This window comes from Periophthalmus magnuspinnatus, chromosome 10 (assembly GCF_009829125.3).
Source record: "Periophthalmus magnuspinnatus isolate fPerMag1 chromosome 10, fPerMag1.2.pri, whole genome shotgun sequence".
Taxonomy (NCBI): Eukaryota; Metazoa; Chordata; class Actinopteri; order Gobiiformes; family Gobiidae; genus Periophthalmus; species Periophthalmus magnuspinnatus.
In genome coordinates this window covers 15759981-15776377 of record NC_047135.1, presented here as the reverse complement: position 1 = coordinate 15776377, position 16397 = coordinate 15759981, and the positions used below count along the sequence as shown (strand labels likewise).

The following is a 16397-nucleotide window of genomic DNA, read 5'->3' as shown; positions in this document are numbered from 1 at the left end:
TTTCCTTCTCTCCCCCTGGGGTCATGTATTTCAAGCTCTGATGATTTTGATCACGTTTTGAGCTTCGCTTCTTATTTCCATCTGCTTATTTTTACTGTAATGAGCCATAAACAGAAACCCAGATGCCCTCCCATCCTCCTGTATCCTTGTGTGTTAGATGCCCTTCCATCCTGCCGTATCCTTGTGTGTCAGATGCCCTCCCATCCTCCCGTATCCTTGTGAGTCAGATGCCCTTCCATCCTAATGTATCCCTGTGTGTCAGATGTCCTCCCAGATGTTGTGTGGTTGGAAGAATATAGCAGGACAATGGACCTTGTCACCGATAGAAATGATCAGGAAAAAAGTCATTTGTGAATTTGACTTTTGGCTCACACTAAAACTTGAATTCTGTTTTGTGTTTTTTTCAGACCGAGTGACAGAGGTGAAGACGGATATTTATGTTACGAGCTTCGGGCCAGTGTCAGACACAGACATGGTAAGAAACTAAGAGGAAATATTACACCTCTATGGGGTATTAACTGCTAAAACACAACATATATATATCAACATGTTAGCTTTTATTGTTTTGAAAATGCTATATTCGCCTATTAGTCACTCCCCCACATTACATCAGTTTATCAAGCTGCTGCATACAGTTTTGAATAATATTTTTGTATATTTATGGAAAATTGTCCTGTGGAAGCATAGGTGAACTAGTACTTTAAACTACTGCTTCTACTACTACTATTGCTAGAATCCCATGCATTTCAGCAACATGTTAGAGGTCTACTACAAGATTAACCACTTTTAGACAGAATAAGACACAGTGAGGGCATCTGTCACACTGGAAGGGCATCTGACAGACAGGAACATTTCAGAACATGTTTGTAGAGGTCTAAACAGGGTTAGTGGTTTTTACTCAGAATAAGACCCCATGAAGACACATGAAGAATGCATTTGACACACAGGGAAGGCATCTGACACACAGGTCACCCATCCTCTTCTCTTAAAGGTCTCAGGTCTTTGTGTTTTTTCTCTCATTGTCTCCGCCTTTCTCTTTGAGCTATTGACGCTGTGGTTAGCAATTAGCCCCCTTCGCGTGTTAGCTTCTTAGTGTGTTAGCGTGTTAGCATGGGCATCTGTCAGATGTAAATGAGGCACCGCTGGTTTGGGCATAAATCATCTGACAACAGAGAGAGAGAGGAAAAGGAAAAAAGGAAAAGGAAACAGGAAGGAAAAAAAGTGGAGAAAGGTCATGAGAGATAAGAGGGAGGGAGAAGGGAGAAAAGAAAAGGAGAGAAGAGGTAGAGGAAGAAGAGAATAGAGAACAGGAAAGAGGAGAGAGGAAGGAAAGAGGAAGCTGAGAGAGTAGAGAGAGAGGAGATAGAGAGGAGGAATATATATAAGCTATAAACAAATGAAAAGGGAGAAACTAATGTGCAGTGAGTGAGAAGAAAGGGAGCGAAATGATGATACGAGAGAGAAACAGCGCTATGGCAGAACAAACACAGATGTAGTGGAGCAGCGTTGTTTTTTTTTTTTTTAGCACTATCCAACTTTATTCTTTTTTTTAAATGAGTAACAATATTTATTTTTCCTACTGTATATGTCTCTGTAAAGTCACACCTTCTGTCTGCATAAATGTCCTGAGAAGTGGCTTTGTTACATTGTGTGATGAGAGTGTGTTGGCTGCTTTACTTGCCTCACTCAGATATTATTGCTTTATGTTCCACTGTATGGCATTAAACTTGTTACTTGTGTTTATTGTGCACAAAAAGACATTGAAAAACATTCTGTATTTGATTTAGTTCTGGTTAAGTTCAATCCTGTTTTAGATCTGCTCTAGTCCTGGTTTAGTTCTGGTCTAGTCCTATTTCAGCTTTGATCTAGTTCTGGTTTAGTCCTGGTTTAGTTCAGTCCTGTGTTAGTCCAGGTTTAAATTTAGTCCTGTTGTAGTTCAGATTTAGTTCTGAATTAGTCCTGGTTTAGTTCTGGTCTAGTCCTGGTTTAGTTTTGGTCTAGTCCTGGTTTAGTCCCAGTTTCAGTGTCTTTAAATATGAACTCAGCCTCATCTGCACAACACAGAATGAAAATAATGTTTTTATTTTAATGCATATCACACATCTCCATAGCGACGTGAATCTAATTTTAGAGCCTGGTGTCAAACCTACACAGATCCTGGTTGTAATCTGTCGCCGTGGTTACTCTGCTCTTATCTGTCACCACGGTTACGCCTGCTCTATTTTCTGCACAAAGAGACAAACCTTCTTCTGCACAAATGTTTGAGACCAAAATAAACATGTTCAAATATGACAGGTTTAACTTCACAAAGACCAACTCGGATCTGAGACAGGTTTATACAGGGTTTTACATAGACTAACTGAAGACCTGGTTTAGATCTGGTTTGGTTTTCATTTAATAGCCTACTTTATAGTCTTGGTTTAGTCCTACTTTAGTCCTGGTTTTAACCTGGTCAGTCTTGGTTCAATTTTGGTTTAGTTCTATTTCCACTTTTACATTACTGAAACATGTGTGAATGAAACAAAATACAACTCCAGGGATGTTTCTGAGGAGGGCACTATATTAGAACAGGGTTAAATCCCCACTGCAGAACATTTCCTCACATTAGAAGAGGGTCAAAGCCCCACTGCAGAACATTTCATGACTTTAGAACAGGGTTACAGAGAGAAAAGGACAGAATGAAGCTTTAACCAGGTCCTCTTCTTCATTAGTAAAAGTCTGATCTCATCGTGAGCTGTATCCATGGAAACACAGGCACATGTCATGTTAGCACGGCACTAGTCTCATTAACATCACAGACATCAGAGTAAGTGGGGGTGCAATATAGGTTATTCTCCCCTGTGGAACAGATAAAGGCTCTGTTCTTTTCTTGTTTCTTCATGAGGAGGTTTCAGAAGTTTATAAACACAGATATGGAGCAGATTTGTCTGTGAAAATGAAGTTAGACCAGACCACCCAGACCTAGGTTCACAGTGCTGTAGTCGCCCGGCTCTTTCTGTGTGGAGTTTGCATGTTCTGCCTGTGTGTGGGGGGTTTCCTCTGGGCTCCCTGCTTTCCCCCATCAATCCAAAACATGCACAATAGGTAAAATCCTCTAGCTAAGGTAGTCCTGACCAACACTAGCTCAATATCTGGAGAGGGCGCTGTACGGCCATAGCTCACTGCTCCTGACAGGTTGCTCCCCTCTCTGTCTGGTCTCTGTCTCTGGTCTAACCTCCCCTAAAAATCTCTCTCTTCTCTGTGGTCTCTGGTGTGGTCTAAACCTCTCTGTACCTCTCTCTTCTCTCTGGTCTCTTTTAGGAATACACCATAGATGTGTTTTTCCGTCAGAGCTGGAAGGATGAGCGTCTGAAGTTCCATGGCCCCATGAACATCCTCCCCCTGAATAACCTGATGGCCTCCAAGATCTGGACTCCAGACACCTTCTTCCATAACGGCAAGAAGTCTGTGGCACACAATATGACCATGCCCAACAAGCTACTCCGGATCAAGGATGATGGAACGCTACTGTACACGATGAGGTAAGAACCAGAGACCAGACCAGAGATTAGACCAGAGACCAGACCAGAAACCAGAGACCACAACAAGCTGCTGAGGATCACGGACAATGGAATGCTACTTTACACTAAAGTTAAGAACCAGGACTAAACCAAGACTAAACCAGGATTAAACCAGGTCTAACCCAGGACTGAACCAGGACAACAACATGACCATGCCCAACAAGCTGCTCAAGATTAAAGATGATGACATGTTAGTATACACCATGAGGTACAATTGAAACCAGATACATACTCTTTTTTTTCTCAGGATCTGATGTGAAATCAGACTAAACATTTTCTGTTTTAGGTCAGTTAGAATTATCAAAATTATTTCTATTTGCTACATGCCAGGATAATAAGAGAAGGATTTTCACACATTTTTTCATTACTTTCTTCAAAGTCAGAATTTACATACATTTCATCAGTATTGGTACCATTGCCTTTAAACTGTATGACTTGGGTCAAACCTTTTGGATATCCTTCCACTAGCTTCTCACAATAGTTGTCAGGAATTCTGGCCCCTTCCTCCTGACAGAACTAGTGTAACTGAGCCAGGTTTGTAGGCAGCCTTGCCCACCCATGCCTTTGCAGGTCTGCAATACATTTTCAATAGAACTGAGATCATTTGTGATGGCTACTCCAAAACACTGACTTTGTTATCCTTAAGCCACTTTGTAACCAGTTTGGCAGTATGCTTCAGGTCATTGTCCATTTGGAACACCCATTTGTTCCCAAGCTTTAACGTTCTGGCTGATGTCTTGAGATGCTGCTTCAATATTTCCATATAATGTTCTTTCCTCGTAATACCATCTATTCCTTCCCCCTTTTTCCTCCAAATGTAATAATGCCCATTATGGCCAAACAATTTTAGTTTTGTCAGACCACAGGACATGTGTCCAGAAATTACGGTCTTTGACCCTGTCTACATTTGCAAACTGTAATCTGGCGTTTTCATGTTTCTTTTGGAGTAATGGCTTCTTCATGGTAGAGTGGCCTTTCAGCCCATGTCTGTACAGTACTCGCTTCACTGTGGCTAATGAAACATTCTTACCAGTATCTTTACATTTTAAGATCTTTTGCGTTTGTTCTTTGATTCATATGCAGAGATTGCATAGTGTTGGCCTTTCCAGATCTGCTCTACTATATTTCAACTCTTGTTTGCCCCACCGCCACCAGTGTGTGTTTTTGGAGGCTGGCAGTCTAATCTCAGAGATACAAAGGCATTCCACAGGGTTCCTTGCTCGACCCTCTACTTTTTTCTATATTTATTAATGATGTCATTTATAGTTCTAAACCTAATATTTCTGTCATCTGCAATTCTTTTTGAAATTACTTTGATTCAGTTCAATATTGGCTCTTGCCCAATAAGCTACTTCTCAACAAAATCAAATTTTATTCTATGTTTTTTAAGAAAAAACGTAACTTACCTAAAACCAATCTTAACCTTCAATTCCTAGATTTGTCACCAGTTAAATTTGTTCAAATACCTTGGCCGTTGGTTGGATTCAAATCTCTTTTTTAACGCTCACATACACAATACTGCAAACAGTCTTAACTACTCAATTAATTACTTTAATTTTATTGTCAGGAAAAGAAAAAATTTTCAACTACTTCTGCTTATTTTAGATTATGCCAATATCGTATATCAAAATTCTACATCCTCTTGTCTCCAACCTCTCAGTACAGTCTACGATAGCCTGTGTAGTTTTATTCTTTGTTACCCTTATAGGACACAACACTGTGCTGTACCATTAGCAGTCATGGCCTTCTTTATCAGCAAGGAGGCACTCTTAGTGGTAAATGACTGGACCAGAGACCAGACCAGAGATCAGAGACCTGACTAGAGAACAGAGACCAGAGACCAGACCAGAGACAGAAGACCAGAGACAGGAGAGCAGAGACCACAACTTGACCATTCCCAACAAGCTACTAAGGACCAAGGACTATGGAATGCTACTGTATACTATGATGAAGGACCACGACTAAACCAGGTCTAAACCAGGACCAGAGTCCCAGACAGAACTAGGACTAAACCAGGACTAATTCCTCATTCCATTCATCCTCAGAGCTTGGAGCAACATTTTCTCATTGTTTCTGTGTTCCACTTGTCAAGTCGGACAAACAATGTGCAGTATATTACATGTACCATTATGATCCAGAGTACAAACTAGGATATCAGTTAAAATACGGATCCAATTAAGTACATTAACTCTGACATTTTTGTCACAACTGCAAGTTGTAAAGCAACGTTTGAGAGTGAATTTCTGCTTTTGATGATAGCATAACAGAGCATAACAGCACATTTACTGTATAACTGCAGAGGCTCAATGGCTGTAACAACAGAGGTAACAACAGGACGTAGTGGACAGCACAGAGCATTTAAATGCAAACAGAAAGAGGAGCAGCCAACTTGTGTCCAGCTTGGGGTTTTGAAATGTTGCCTGAGTTTCCATGTAGGAATTCCAAGATGAAAGTGCAAATTTAAAAGTTCAAACTTAATCCAACCTCCGAGGACAACTAGGTCGCAGCATTAACCTGCACATGATATTGTGTTTTTCAGGTTGACGGTTCATGCAGAGTGCCCCATGCACCTTGAGGACTTCCCCATGGATTTCCACTCCTGCCCCCTAAAATTTGGCAGCTGTACGTACAACATCTCTGTCAGATAAATATATTCTTGGGTTGGTTCAGGTTTAGATTTAGGATTTATGAAGACCAAGGACCTTAGTCCTTGGTTAGACCAAGGATAGTCCTTTTCCAGAGGAGTAAAACAGAAACACAGAGAGACACTGAGTTCTTTAGTCCTGGTTTAGAACTTGTTTAGTCCAGGGATACTCCTGGTTTAGTCTTTGTTAACTCCTGCTTTAGTCTTCGCTAAATCCAGATTTAATCCTAGTTCATTTCTGGTTTAGTACTTGTTCAGTCCTGGTTTAGTCCTGGATTAGTTCAGGTTCAGTCCTGGTTTAGTACTGGTTCAGTTCTGGTTTAATACTTGTTCAGTCCTAGTTTAGTCCTGGTTTAGTCCTGGATTAGTCCTGGTTTAGTCCTGGTTTAGTACTTGTTTAGTCCTGCTTCAGTCCTGGTTTATTACTTGTTCAGTCTTGGTTTAGTCCTGGATTAGTCAAGGTTTAGTTTTTATTTGAATTCTAAACTATCTAACCCCAGCAGTTTTTTCCCAGTTTATGCTAAACCCCACTCCTGAGTCTGCTCCTCTGTGATTGACAGCAGGAATCTCTGTGTTTTTCTGAAACTAAAATGAGAATCATCACATTTCTTCAATCTTTCATGATTTAAAAAAGTCTCCAAATTTAAATTCAGACGAGAGACAGGAAAGGCCAAAGAGTTGGAGCGTTCTGTCTTCAGTGACCAACCAAAAGGACTCAGGCAATCATCATCAGCTCAAAATAAATATCATAAATATAAGAGGAAAAAGATCAGAAGATTAAAGCTGCACTGTGGAACCTTTCTGGTGGAGTGTGCTTTATGCTTGTTGTTGCTTTGACTGTTCCACAATATGACATTAAACTTATCTGTTTGTGCTGATAGGTAGAGACATGCACATCTGTTAAAAGGTTCCAACTGCATGCTGGGTGTAAAGACAAAACAGCAGAAAAAAGAGCAGATCCACACTACAGTTTAATATTTTATTATTTTAATAGACCCTGTTGCGGCCTCCCTCATAAAACCTTGAGGCCGCGTTGAGAGCCAGAGTTGGTCCAGGGTTGTAGCTGACGCGCTGGGAGTTTATTGCGGACAAATACTCTGAAATCCGATATGCGTTTTGTTGCCAATTTATTTTAGTGAACACACAGACACACAAAGCTATCAGCAGCACAGCAGAAAGAATGGACATGGATGTACATAGGTGGACATAACAGGCTATGGTATCGTAAGTAAATGGAGATAAAACTTGCGGTCAACAAAAATTATGGCTACCAGCCCTGACTCTCAACACGGTTCCCCAGGTGCGTGCCACCTTTCCACACATACGTGCACGCGCACTTGCCCATGTGAGTCCCAACCCCTCGGCTCTCAACCAATCAAACGCACACATGCAGCAAACACACCGTGCACCCCTCTACCTGTCTCCTGCACACCAGCCCCTAATTATTAGGTCCAACATAATAATTCACATTTCATAAGCATAATAGGAGACACAACAAATTATTATAAACATAGTCCAATACAACAGTTGTAATCAATAGTCCAGGAATAGATCCAATGGCAATAATCCTTTTTCTGGTCACCCTTATGACCCAAAAGTCCAGAGTCTTAGTGGTCCAAATAATAATCCAGGAAACAAAGTTCAGAAAAGGCAGTCTATAGAGGTCAGCAATGTCCTTATGCTGCCTCCTCCAACTCCAGCAAAAGACAGACTTAAGGGTCTGTCCAAGCAGCTGGTCTTGGTCTTGCGAGCTTGACAGAGAAAGCATTTTTGATCTGGATAGGTTTGCAAAATATGTCCCATAATCCACGAGTTTCTGGATGCAGTACTGTCCATTAACCAGTTCAATTCAATTTATTTGTAGTCATTGTCACAGAAGAACAACGACGTTTGGAGCATCCCATAAAGTGCAAACCCATAAATAATAAATAACCCTTAAACCCAAGTGTAAACACTGACCCAGTGTGGCTTCAGTACAACATGAGACAGTTCTTGTAGCAGCATGATGGTGTCAAGTAAGGTGCACAAAACAGGGGCATACAGACAGGGACCTGAGAATGATGACAAAATGCAACAATGCAACCAGTTCAGTGTTATTAAGAGTTGGATGTGGTTTTTGTCCGTGAGAGGGGGGCCGAGAGGGGCCGAGAGGGGCCGAGAGGGGCCGAGAGGGGCCGAGAGGGGCCGAGAGGGGCCGAGAGGGGCCGAGAGGGGCCGAGAGGGGAGAGGGGCAGAGTTCAGGAGCCTCACGGACCTGTACCTTCTCCCTGAGGGCAGCAAGTGAAAAAGATGGTGCGCAGGGTGATGTTGGTCCTGCCGGATGTTGTGCACTCTTCTCAGACAGCGAGTGGAGTAGATGGTGCTGATTTCTGGCAGAGTCGTTCTGATGATTCTACCGGCTGCTTTCACCACCTGCTGGAGTGCCTGCTGGTCAGCCTTAGTGCAGTTGGAGAACCACACTAAAAGTCCATACGTCAGAACGCTACTGATGGCACGGTTATAAAAGTTCAACATCAGAGGTCTGGGAATGTGGGCACTCCTCAATTTCCTCAGGTAGTAAAGGCGCTGTTGGGCCTTCCGTACAGCTGAGGTGATGTGATCGCCCCAGGACAGGTCCTCAGTCACGGTTACCCCCAGGAATTTAAAACTGCTCACCCTCTCCACCGCTTCGGTGCCAATGAGGCGAGGTAGGTGGTTGTTGTGACTTTCTGCAGAAATCCACAACAATCTCCTTGGTCTTTTTAGTGTTTAAAAGCAAGTTATTGTGGTGGCACCATGACTCTAGGTGTTGCACCTCCCTCCTGTAGTTAACCTCATCATTGTTGGATATAAGGCCGAGCACTGTGGTCTCATCAGCGAACTTAACGATGAGGTTGGACGCAGAGAAGGAAAGACAGTCATGGGTGAAGAGAGTGTATAGCAGAGGGCTCAGAACACACCCTTGAGGGGTGTGTTCTCCCGGTGTTGAGAAAATCCACAGTCCAGTTGCACAGAGAGGAGTTGAGTCCCAGTTGGTGGAGTTTGGACCGAAGTTTGTATGGCCGGATGGTGTTAAAAGCCAAACTGTAGTCTACAAAGAGGAGCTGAGCATAGGTGTTCTTGTGCTCCAGGTGCTCCAGTAGTGTGTGCAGCACCATGGCTATGGCGTCCTCAGTTGACCGGTTCTCTCTGTATGCAAACTGGTATGGATCCAGGAATGGTGGCAAAGCGGCTTTGATGTGTTTTATGACCAGTCTCTCCAGGCATTTGGCGGGAATGGAAGTGAGTGCCACAGGTCTGTAATCGTTCAGACATGTGACGTTTGACTGTATTGGGATGGGGACAATGGTTGCTGCTTTGAAACAAGCTGGAACCAGTGAACAGGACAGTGAGGTGTTGTATATAGAGGTGAAGACGTCCGCCAGCTCTGCAGCACATTCTTTTAGCACCCGGCCCAGTACTCCATCTGGCTCGGCCGCCTTCCTGGTGTTGATGCTGCGGGACACACATCTCACCTCATGAGTGCTCAGGACTGGAGCAGGGTCAGTCGAGGGGAGAGGGGACAGGACAGGGTCGGTGTTATTCCTGTCAAAACGGGCATAAAAGAGGTTTAAGTCCTCAGCCAGAGTAGGACTGTCAGCTGAGGGTGGTGGTGGTTTCCTTAACAGAACTAGTCTAGAATCTCCTGTAACAAGATTCTTCTGGACTCCAGTCCATCTCCGTCGCTTCTGTAACAGAGGTAGATACTCCTTTGTCCAGCACTTCCAGAAAAGATCAGACATGTACTGTACTTTCTATATCCTTTGCGCATACACGTCTACTGCTTGGAATTCTCCAGATGGCAATAAGGGCTGGCTGTTTATGATGGCCTCGACTTCACAGAGAACTGTATTAAGGCCCTCCTCATCCAGATGTTGAACTTTGAGGGTTGAGTTGAAAACCTTCCTCACCGATCTGATCAGCCTCTCCCACGGTCCTCCATGATGTGATCCAGCAGGTGGATTGAACGACCACTTGATCCCCTTTGAAGCAACGCATCATGAACCTATGCCTGGTTCCACTGCTCTATGGTTGTTTTTAGCCCATGATCTGCTCCCACAAAATTCGTCCCATTGCTCACTGACCTGTCCTCTTCTTGCAATAAAGCACCTCAGAGCATTTATGAAGGAGTCAGTATCCAGAGAAGGTACCACCTCGATATGAATAGCTCTCAGAGCGAGACAGGTAAATATGACACCGTAGCGTTTCACTGTACTCCTCCTGCTCCTCACTTCAAAGGGTCCAAAATAGTCAACCCCAACTCCAACTGAACAGAGGCTCATCCAGTTTGAATCTTTCTGTGGACAAGTCGGCCATTTGCTGGTGCACTGGAGCAGTGTTAAGCCTCCTGTAGGTGGTACATTTGGACAGAACATTCCTTATAGCAGTGCTGACTCCAGTTATCCAATATTTCTCTCTGAGCTTTAATAACATGTGGTTGTGACCGCTATGTCCCACTCCTTGAGTAGAAATGTGGAGATCTTTTGTCAGTATGATGGGATCCTTGGACTCGAGAGGCAATGAAGATTTGCTTAAACGCCCACCCACACGTAAAATTCCATCTTCCAGCCTTGGAAACAATTTATACAGCTGACTATTTTTCTTGAGGTTTTGGCTCTTCTCCAAACACAAGGGCTCCTCTGGAAACCTTTTTCTCTGGCAAAACTGAATTATTGCCACCTCAGCTTCATCAATACTTCCACAGGGATACCCCTCTGGACCTTTGTAGCTTGGAACATGCACATTTCTTCCTCTGTCTTCGAGCTCTGCTTTTCAGTGCCTTGAGTGTAAGTTGGTGACTGTTCTTTTCTCCTTTTAAAGCAGGACCACAACCATTCTTTATATTTCATCCACCATCCCACAGCCTTCTTCAGTTGGATCCATGAGGAGAAATAGTTGATCAGGTGAGTAGTAGGATCTTCCTCTGTGTTCACTGCATTCACTGTTATCTTTTTTAGCTCTGGATCTTCCTGAGAGAGATGTTCCCAACCCTCAGGGTTCAGTTTCTGGCTGGCAAATGAATGGTGCTCCTGATACCCACAGCATGTCTTTTAGAAAAGCCTCAACCTTGACACCTCTGGACGCTGCATCAGCCGGATTAGATGCCATATCCACATACCTCCACTGATCAGACTGAGATGATTTTAAGATCTCTGAGACTCGATTGGCCACAAACACTTTGAATCTAGATGTTTCATTCTTGATGTACTTGAGCACAGAGGCACTATCAGTCCAGAAAGAGTCTTGCAGGCTCATGTGCAGCTCTTTCACCCACAGGATGTCCATGCAACTGGCCATTGTTGTGGCAATGTGCTCCATTCTTGGGATGGTCACTGTCTTCAGGGGGACCACCCGAGCCTTTCCTACAATGACAGCGCTGTGCCTTTGGAGTTGTTAATTCTGTTGCAGCAGGTAAGTGACTGTACCATATCCCTCTTCGCTGGCATCACAGAAATGATGTAATTGAGCTGTAATAACTTCTCCAAACTCCACAGGTTTTAAACATCTGCCCAGCTCAACCTTGTCCAGCAGGTGGAGGTTTTGCAGCCACTTCTGTCACTCCTTGTCATGAGGCACATATATCTCCGCTCCTGTGTTGCCTCCCTGTATGCTCTTCCCCCTCCCTCACCTGCCTGAACCTGGAGCTGGGCGGAGCTCCCGGCTCCTCCCGCACACACCTGCTTCCCATCAGGGCAATCATCACCACCTACTGTGGATAAGAGGAGCTGGAAGAAGATACTCGGTGCCAGATCGTCCGCGTGTCAAACGTTCCGGTTCTCCTGACCTTCCCAGCTCCGGGTCTCTGGTTCTGCTCCTGACTCCACACTCCTGCTCCGGTACAGTCTACTCCTTACCTTCACCTCCCGCTTCCCGGTCCGTTCTGACTTGGCTTCCTCTAGTTCTACTCCCGGTCCCGTCTCCGTCCCAGTTCTGGCGGTTTCCGGCCCCCGCTCCTCTCGACGTGCCCCTGGACTCTGGCTCGCACCCTGCTCCATGCACCGTGTTGGATTATTGAACTCTTGTATTATTATTATTCACTATGTGTAAATAAACATTGTAAATCTGCCCCGAGTTCTGCACCTCTTTGGTCCACCCAACACTGGCATTACGACACTCCTTGGAGATAGTTTTTGGGATATGATCGTCCCATCCAATTCCTCTTGCGTAACTCTCACAGCATTTTCTTTGCTTTCAGGACAACTGGACTGAGCATCCCTAGAGGGTCATAAATAGAACTCACTGTGGACAGGATCCCTTTGTGGGTGACTGGTCTGTTTATCAGCATAATCTTGAATTTGAAGGTGTCTGACTTGATGCATCACTCCTTAACCATCACTCGCTCAATTGGCAGAAGCTCTCTCTAAGTCCCACTGCCTCACTCCTTTTGCTCGGTGGGCTTCTGGGACCGACCCAAGCACTGCAGGCCTGTTGCTTATCCACTTAGTCAGACAGAAGCCTCCTCTAGCACAGAGAGACACAAGCTCGTATCACAATGTCAGTGCTTCCTCCTCTGTTACAACTGACACTAAACAGTCGTCCACATAGAAGCAGTGAAGCATTTTCTCCACTGTCTCATCCTTGTATTTGTGCCCATAATGGTCTGCACACTTCAGGAGAGCAAAATTGGCACAACCTGGGGAGGAAGTGACACCAAAAGGATGCACCCTCATCCTGAATTCACATAGTGCCTGACTCATGTCTCCTTGTGGCCACCAGAGGTATCGCAACAGGTTAGCATCTTCTGGGGGCACCTGGACTTGATGAAACATAGATTCTATGTCAGCCATGATGACCACAGGCTCCTTCCTGAACCGGGTGACCACTCCAATCAGTGAGCTGGTTAGATTGGGCCTTGCAACAGCTGCTTATTTAAAGAATCTCCCTTGTAGCTGGCACCAAAATCAAACATCATGGTGCGGAATATACCAAACCCTGCCATCACTCCGGTCCAGCTCTTCATCAGGGACTCTTTCAGCATATCCCTTAACAAGGAGTTCTTTAATAAAGGTGTTATACTTGTGAAACTGGGGATCCCTCTGGAGCCTCCTCTTCAACTGCTGTAGTCACTGTTCCACCACTTTCTTGTTATTCAGCATGCTGACATCTGGGTTTTCCAGAGGTAAGGAAGACCTGATAGTAACCATCACGGTGTTTGGCTGACCTTGAAACCAAATCCATGAACCTCAGGTCTTCTCTGGAGAGACCTACTTGTTCCTCCAGAGCAGACTCAGAAAAATCTATCTTAAATTGCTCTCTTGCTCCAGGTCATCCAAATGCACAATGGACATCCTATTCACAGTTGCTGGTTGCTCACAGCAGGTAGCCTCTCCACTGGTTCCTGTCGGTGGTCCATTTACTGTCCAGCCCAGCACTGTCCTTACTGCGTAGGGTCCATTGTTCTCACTACGGATGTCTTCCAGTGGTTTCATGGCTCTTGGGACGTTGGTCCCTATCAGCAACTCAATCCCAGCTTCAATCTGTGGCAAGGAGAGGTGTTTCAAATATGGCCATTTGGTCAGGTCCTGGTTTGTTGGAATGTTTGCTCTGTGCACTGGCATGGACAGCTGAGTGCTTTTGGCAAATCAACGAAGGTGTCATCTCCGAGAGCAGTTACCTCCAGCTCTGGCATAACATAGCTGCTGACCACCTTCTCCTGTCCCATAGTCGTCAAGGGTGTTTACGTTCCTCCCTGTCAGATGGAGCTTGTGCATCAGTTTCTCCGTACAGAATACTGCAGTACTGCCTTGGTCAAGAAAGGCATACGTGAGGATGACTTTACTGCCCTTCTTTGCCTTAACTTGGATTGGCGCAGTAGGAAGTTTGCAATCCTGCTCACCAGCCCCTGTAAGCCCATTGGAAACCAGAGTATTGTCCACTGACACCTTGACACTTCTCTGAGTCTGTTCTGCACTAGACTCATTGTTTTTATGGAGCACTGTAGGATGTTTGTGGCCACACTTTGAGCATAAAATCTTCTAAATCTTCCATAGCAGTATTTGCTGATGTGCCCTGTGCTCAAGCAGTGAAAAACATGCACTCTTTTCCTTCAGAAAGTTGATTTTCTCCTTGTGTGCCATTTTTTCCAATCGTGAGCATACATCGAATGTGTGACCTCTAGTGCAGCGGGGACAACTCTTCACTAGTGCTGGCTCGGTGTGTTTAGCTGGCTGAGCAGTTCTCTCTATAGAATTGACGGTCGTGGCAAAGCTGGTTTCCTTGAAGTTGGAGCGTGGGTGTGGTTTGGACTTGGTCATGTTTCTAGTTGGTGGGGCAGTGTCTTGGATGTTGCCAAAAACAGGATCAGTCAGAATCTTGACCTTTTTTTCCTCAAAGTAGGTGATGTCTATGAGCCTTGCTCTTCTGTTGTATTTTTCTTTCAGGTCACAGGCATGGCTCCTCCAGCGATCTTGGAGTTTGTATGGGAGTTGTTTGATGATTTGGGGACAATAGCTCAGTTGGTTAGAGTCTTTGTCCACTGATCCGAAGGTTAGCTGTTCAAATCCCACACTCGACATAAACCCCATCGGTTGAGCAGTCAGATCCACTGATCCACAGGTTGGCGGTGCAATTCTAGCTCACACAGATGAATGCTGTCATCCTTGGGCAAGACACTTATCCCACCTCGCTCTCAGTGTCTGCATACACTGGTGTATGAACGTGTTAACGGGTGAGTGGTTCCTTGTTGTAAAGCGCTTTGAGTGCCTTGAAGGTGGAAAAGCGCTATATAAAAATGTGACCATTTAACATCATATCCACCATGTTTGTGGGTGTGTCCAGATCATTTAAATATTGCACATCTTCCATGGCATTGCTGCACCCACGCAGGAAGAGGCTGTACTCCTGGAGGGCCTTCACATCTTCAGTTCTTATGGATGGCCATGACTGAGCTCTCCATGTGGGCTGCTGCCACCTTCTGCTCATTGCCATAGTGCTCTCAGCAAAGCCTTGGCTCTCACAAATCCTCTGTCTGAATTGAGATGTTGACAGCTCCTGATCAGCTCCTTTGCATGCTCTTTGGTGTACTGTTCAAGGAAATAGGTCACTGCTGTTATTTGTGTTTCGTTCAACTCCGTTTTCAAAAGCTTTAATGAAGGAATGATATTTGAGTGGGTTACCATCAAAGATCGGAATTTCTCTTTTTGGAAGTGCAGAGGGACATTGTTGTTGAATCAGGAGTGTGGTGAATTCATTTTGTTTTTCTCATTATGTGTAGCACTCTGTCATTGTTTGATGCAACGGTTTTTGAACAGTTTCTTGCTGTATCTGGTTAACGTTCAGTGGAATTCTATGAGAAATATAATTAGGTGTTCACTATTATATTTAAAGTGACATATTAGTTTGCCACAGCAGAATATATTTACACAATATACTGTCTATATACAAACATGGTTATTACTGGCAGCACCAACAATGTCATCTACAGTATATATTGAAATGTCCATGTGGTTTGGCATACATTGGTAAAACAACTAGAACACTAAAACCAAGGATTGCCGAAAACAGATCCAACATCCTAAACAATGATTGTGGAAGCCCTGTTGCAGTGCATTTTATTCAAAAGCTACACAATGTAAGTTCCCTCAGATACGTGGGCATTGAACCAATAAAGCAATGCAGTCGAGGTGGTGATTCCATTCTACTGAAAAGAGAAGCATTCCGGATCTATACTCTGGGGACCCTGACTCCTAAAGGCCTCGATGAAGACTTCAATCTGAGGCCCTTTCTGTGACTCTTAAATGTTGACATCATTGCTTCAGTCTGTGGCTGTATGTATGTTTCCAATAATGATTCCATTAATGCCTCCATTTCTGTAGTGTTGGTGCTAATATTGTGTCTTTCTGTTTTTATTTGTATATAAACTGTATATAGTGCAAATATATTCAGCTGTGGCAAACTAATACACCACTTCAAATATAATAGTGAACACCTGTTTATATTTCTCATAGAATTTGATTGAATTGTAATCTTTTTTCAAACTGGCATTTTTGTACATAAGCATTCCTGTCACGTGAATTGGTCAGGTGACTACCTTGGCTTGTATAAAACAGGTGTGAAACTGAATCCTTCATGTCTGAAGAAGGGCTTGAACCCAAATTGTCACACTGTGGTATTATTAACATAATAACAAAATGGGAGCTCCAAAGAACTGCAGTATGGATCTATTTTGTCTACTT

General features: G+C 44.1%; 1 protein-coding gene across 2 annotated transcripts in view; it reads left to right on the top strand.

Moving 5' to 3' along the window:
• LOC117377899 (gamma-aminobutyric acid receptor subunit alpha-2-like) overlaps positions 1-16397 on the top strand; it is a 41800-nt gene that overhangs the window by 9189 nt on the left and 16214 nt on the right. For both annotated transcript variants that reach the window (XM_055224879.1, XM_033974417.2), the window contains 3 exons: positions 408-475; positions 3301-3521; positions 6100-6182. In XM_055224879.1, the coding sequence (XP_055080854.1) occupies positions 408-475; positions 3301-3521; positions 6100-6182 (372 nt within the window). The remainder of the gene's footprint in view (positions 1-407; positions 476-3300; positions 3522-6099; positions 6183-16397) is intronic.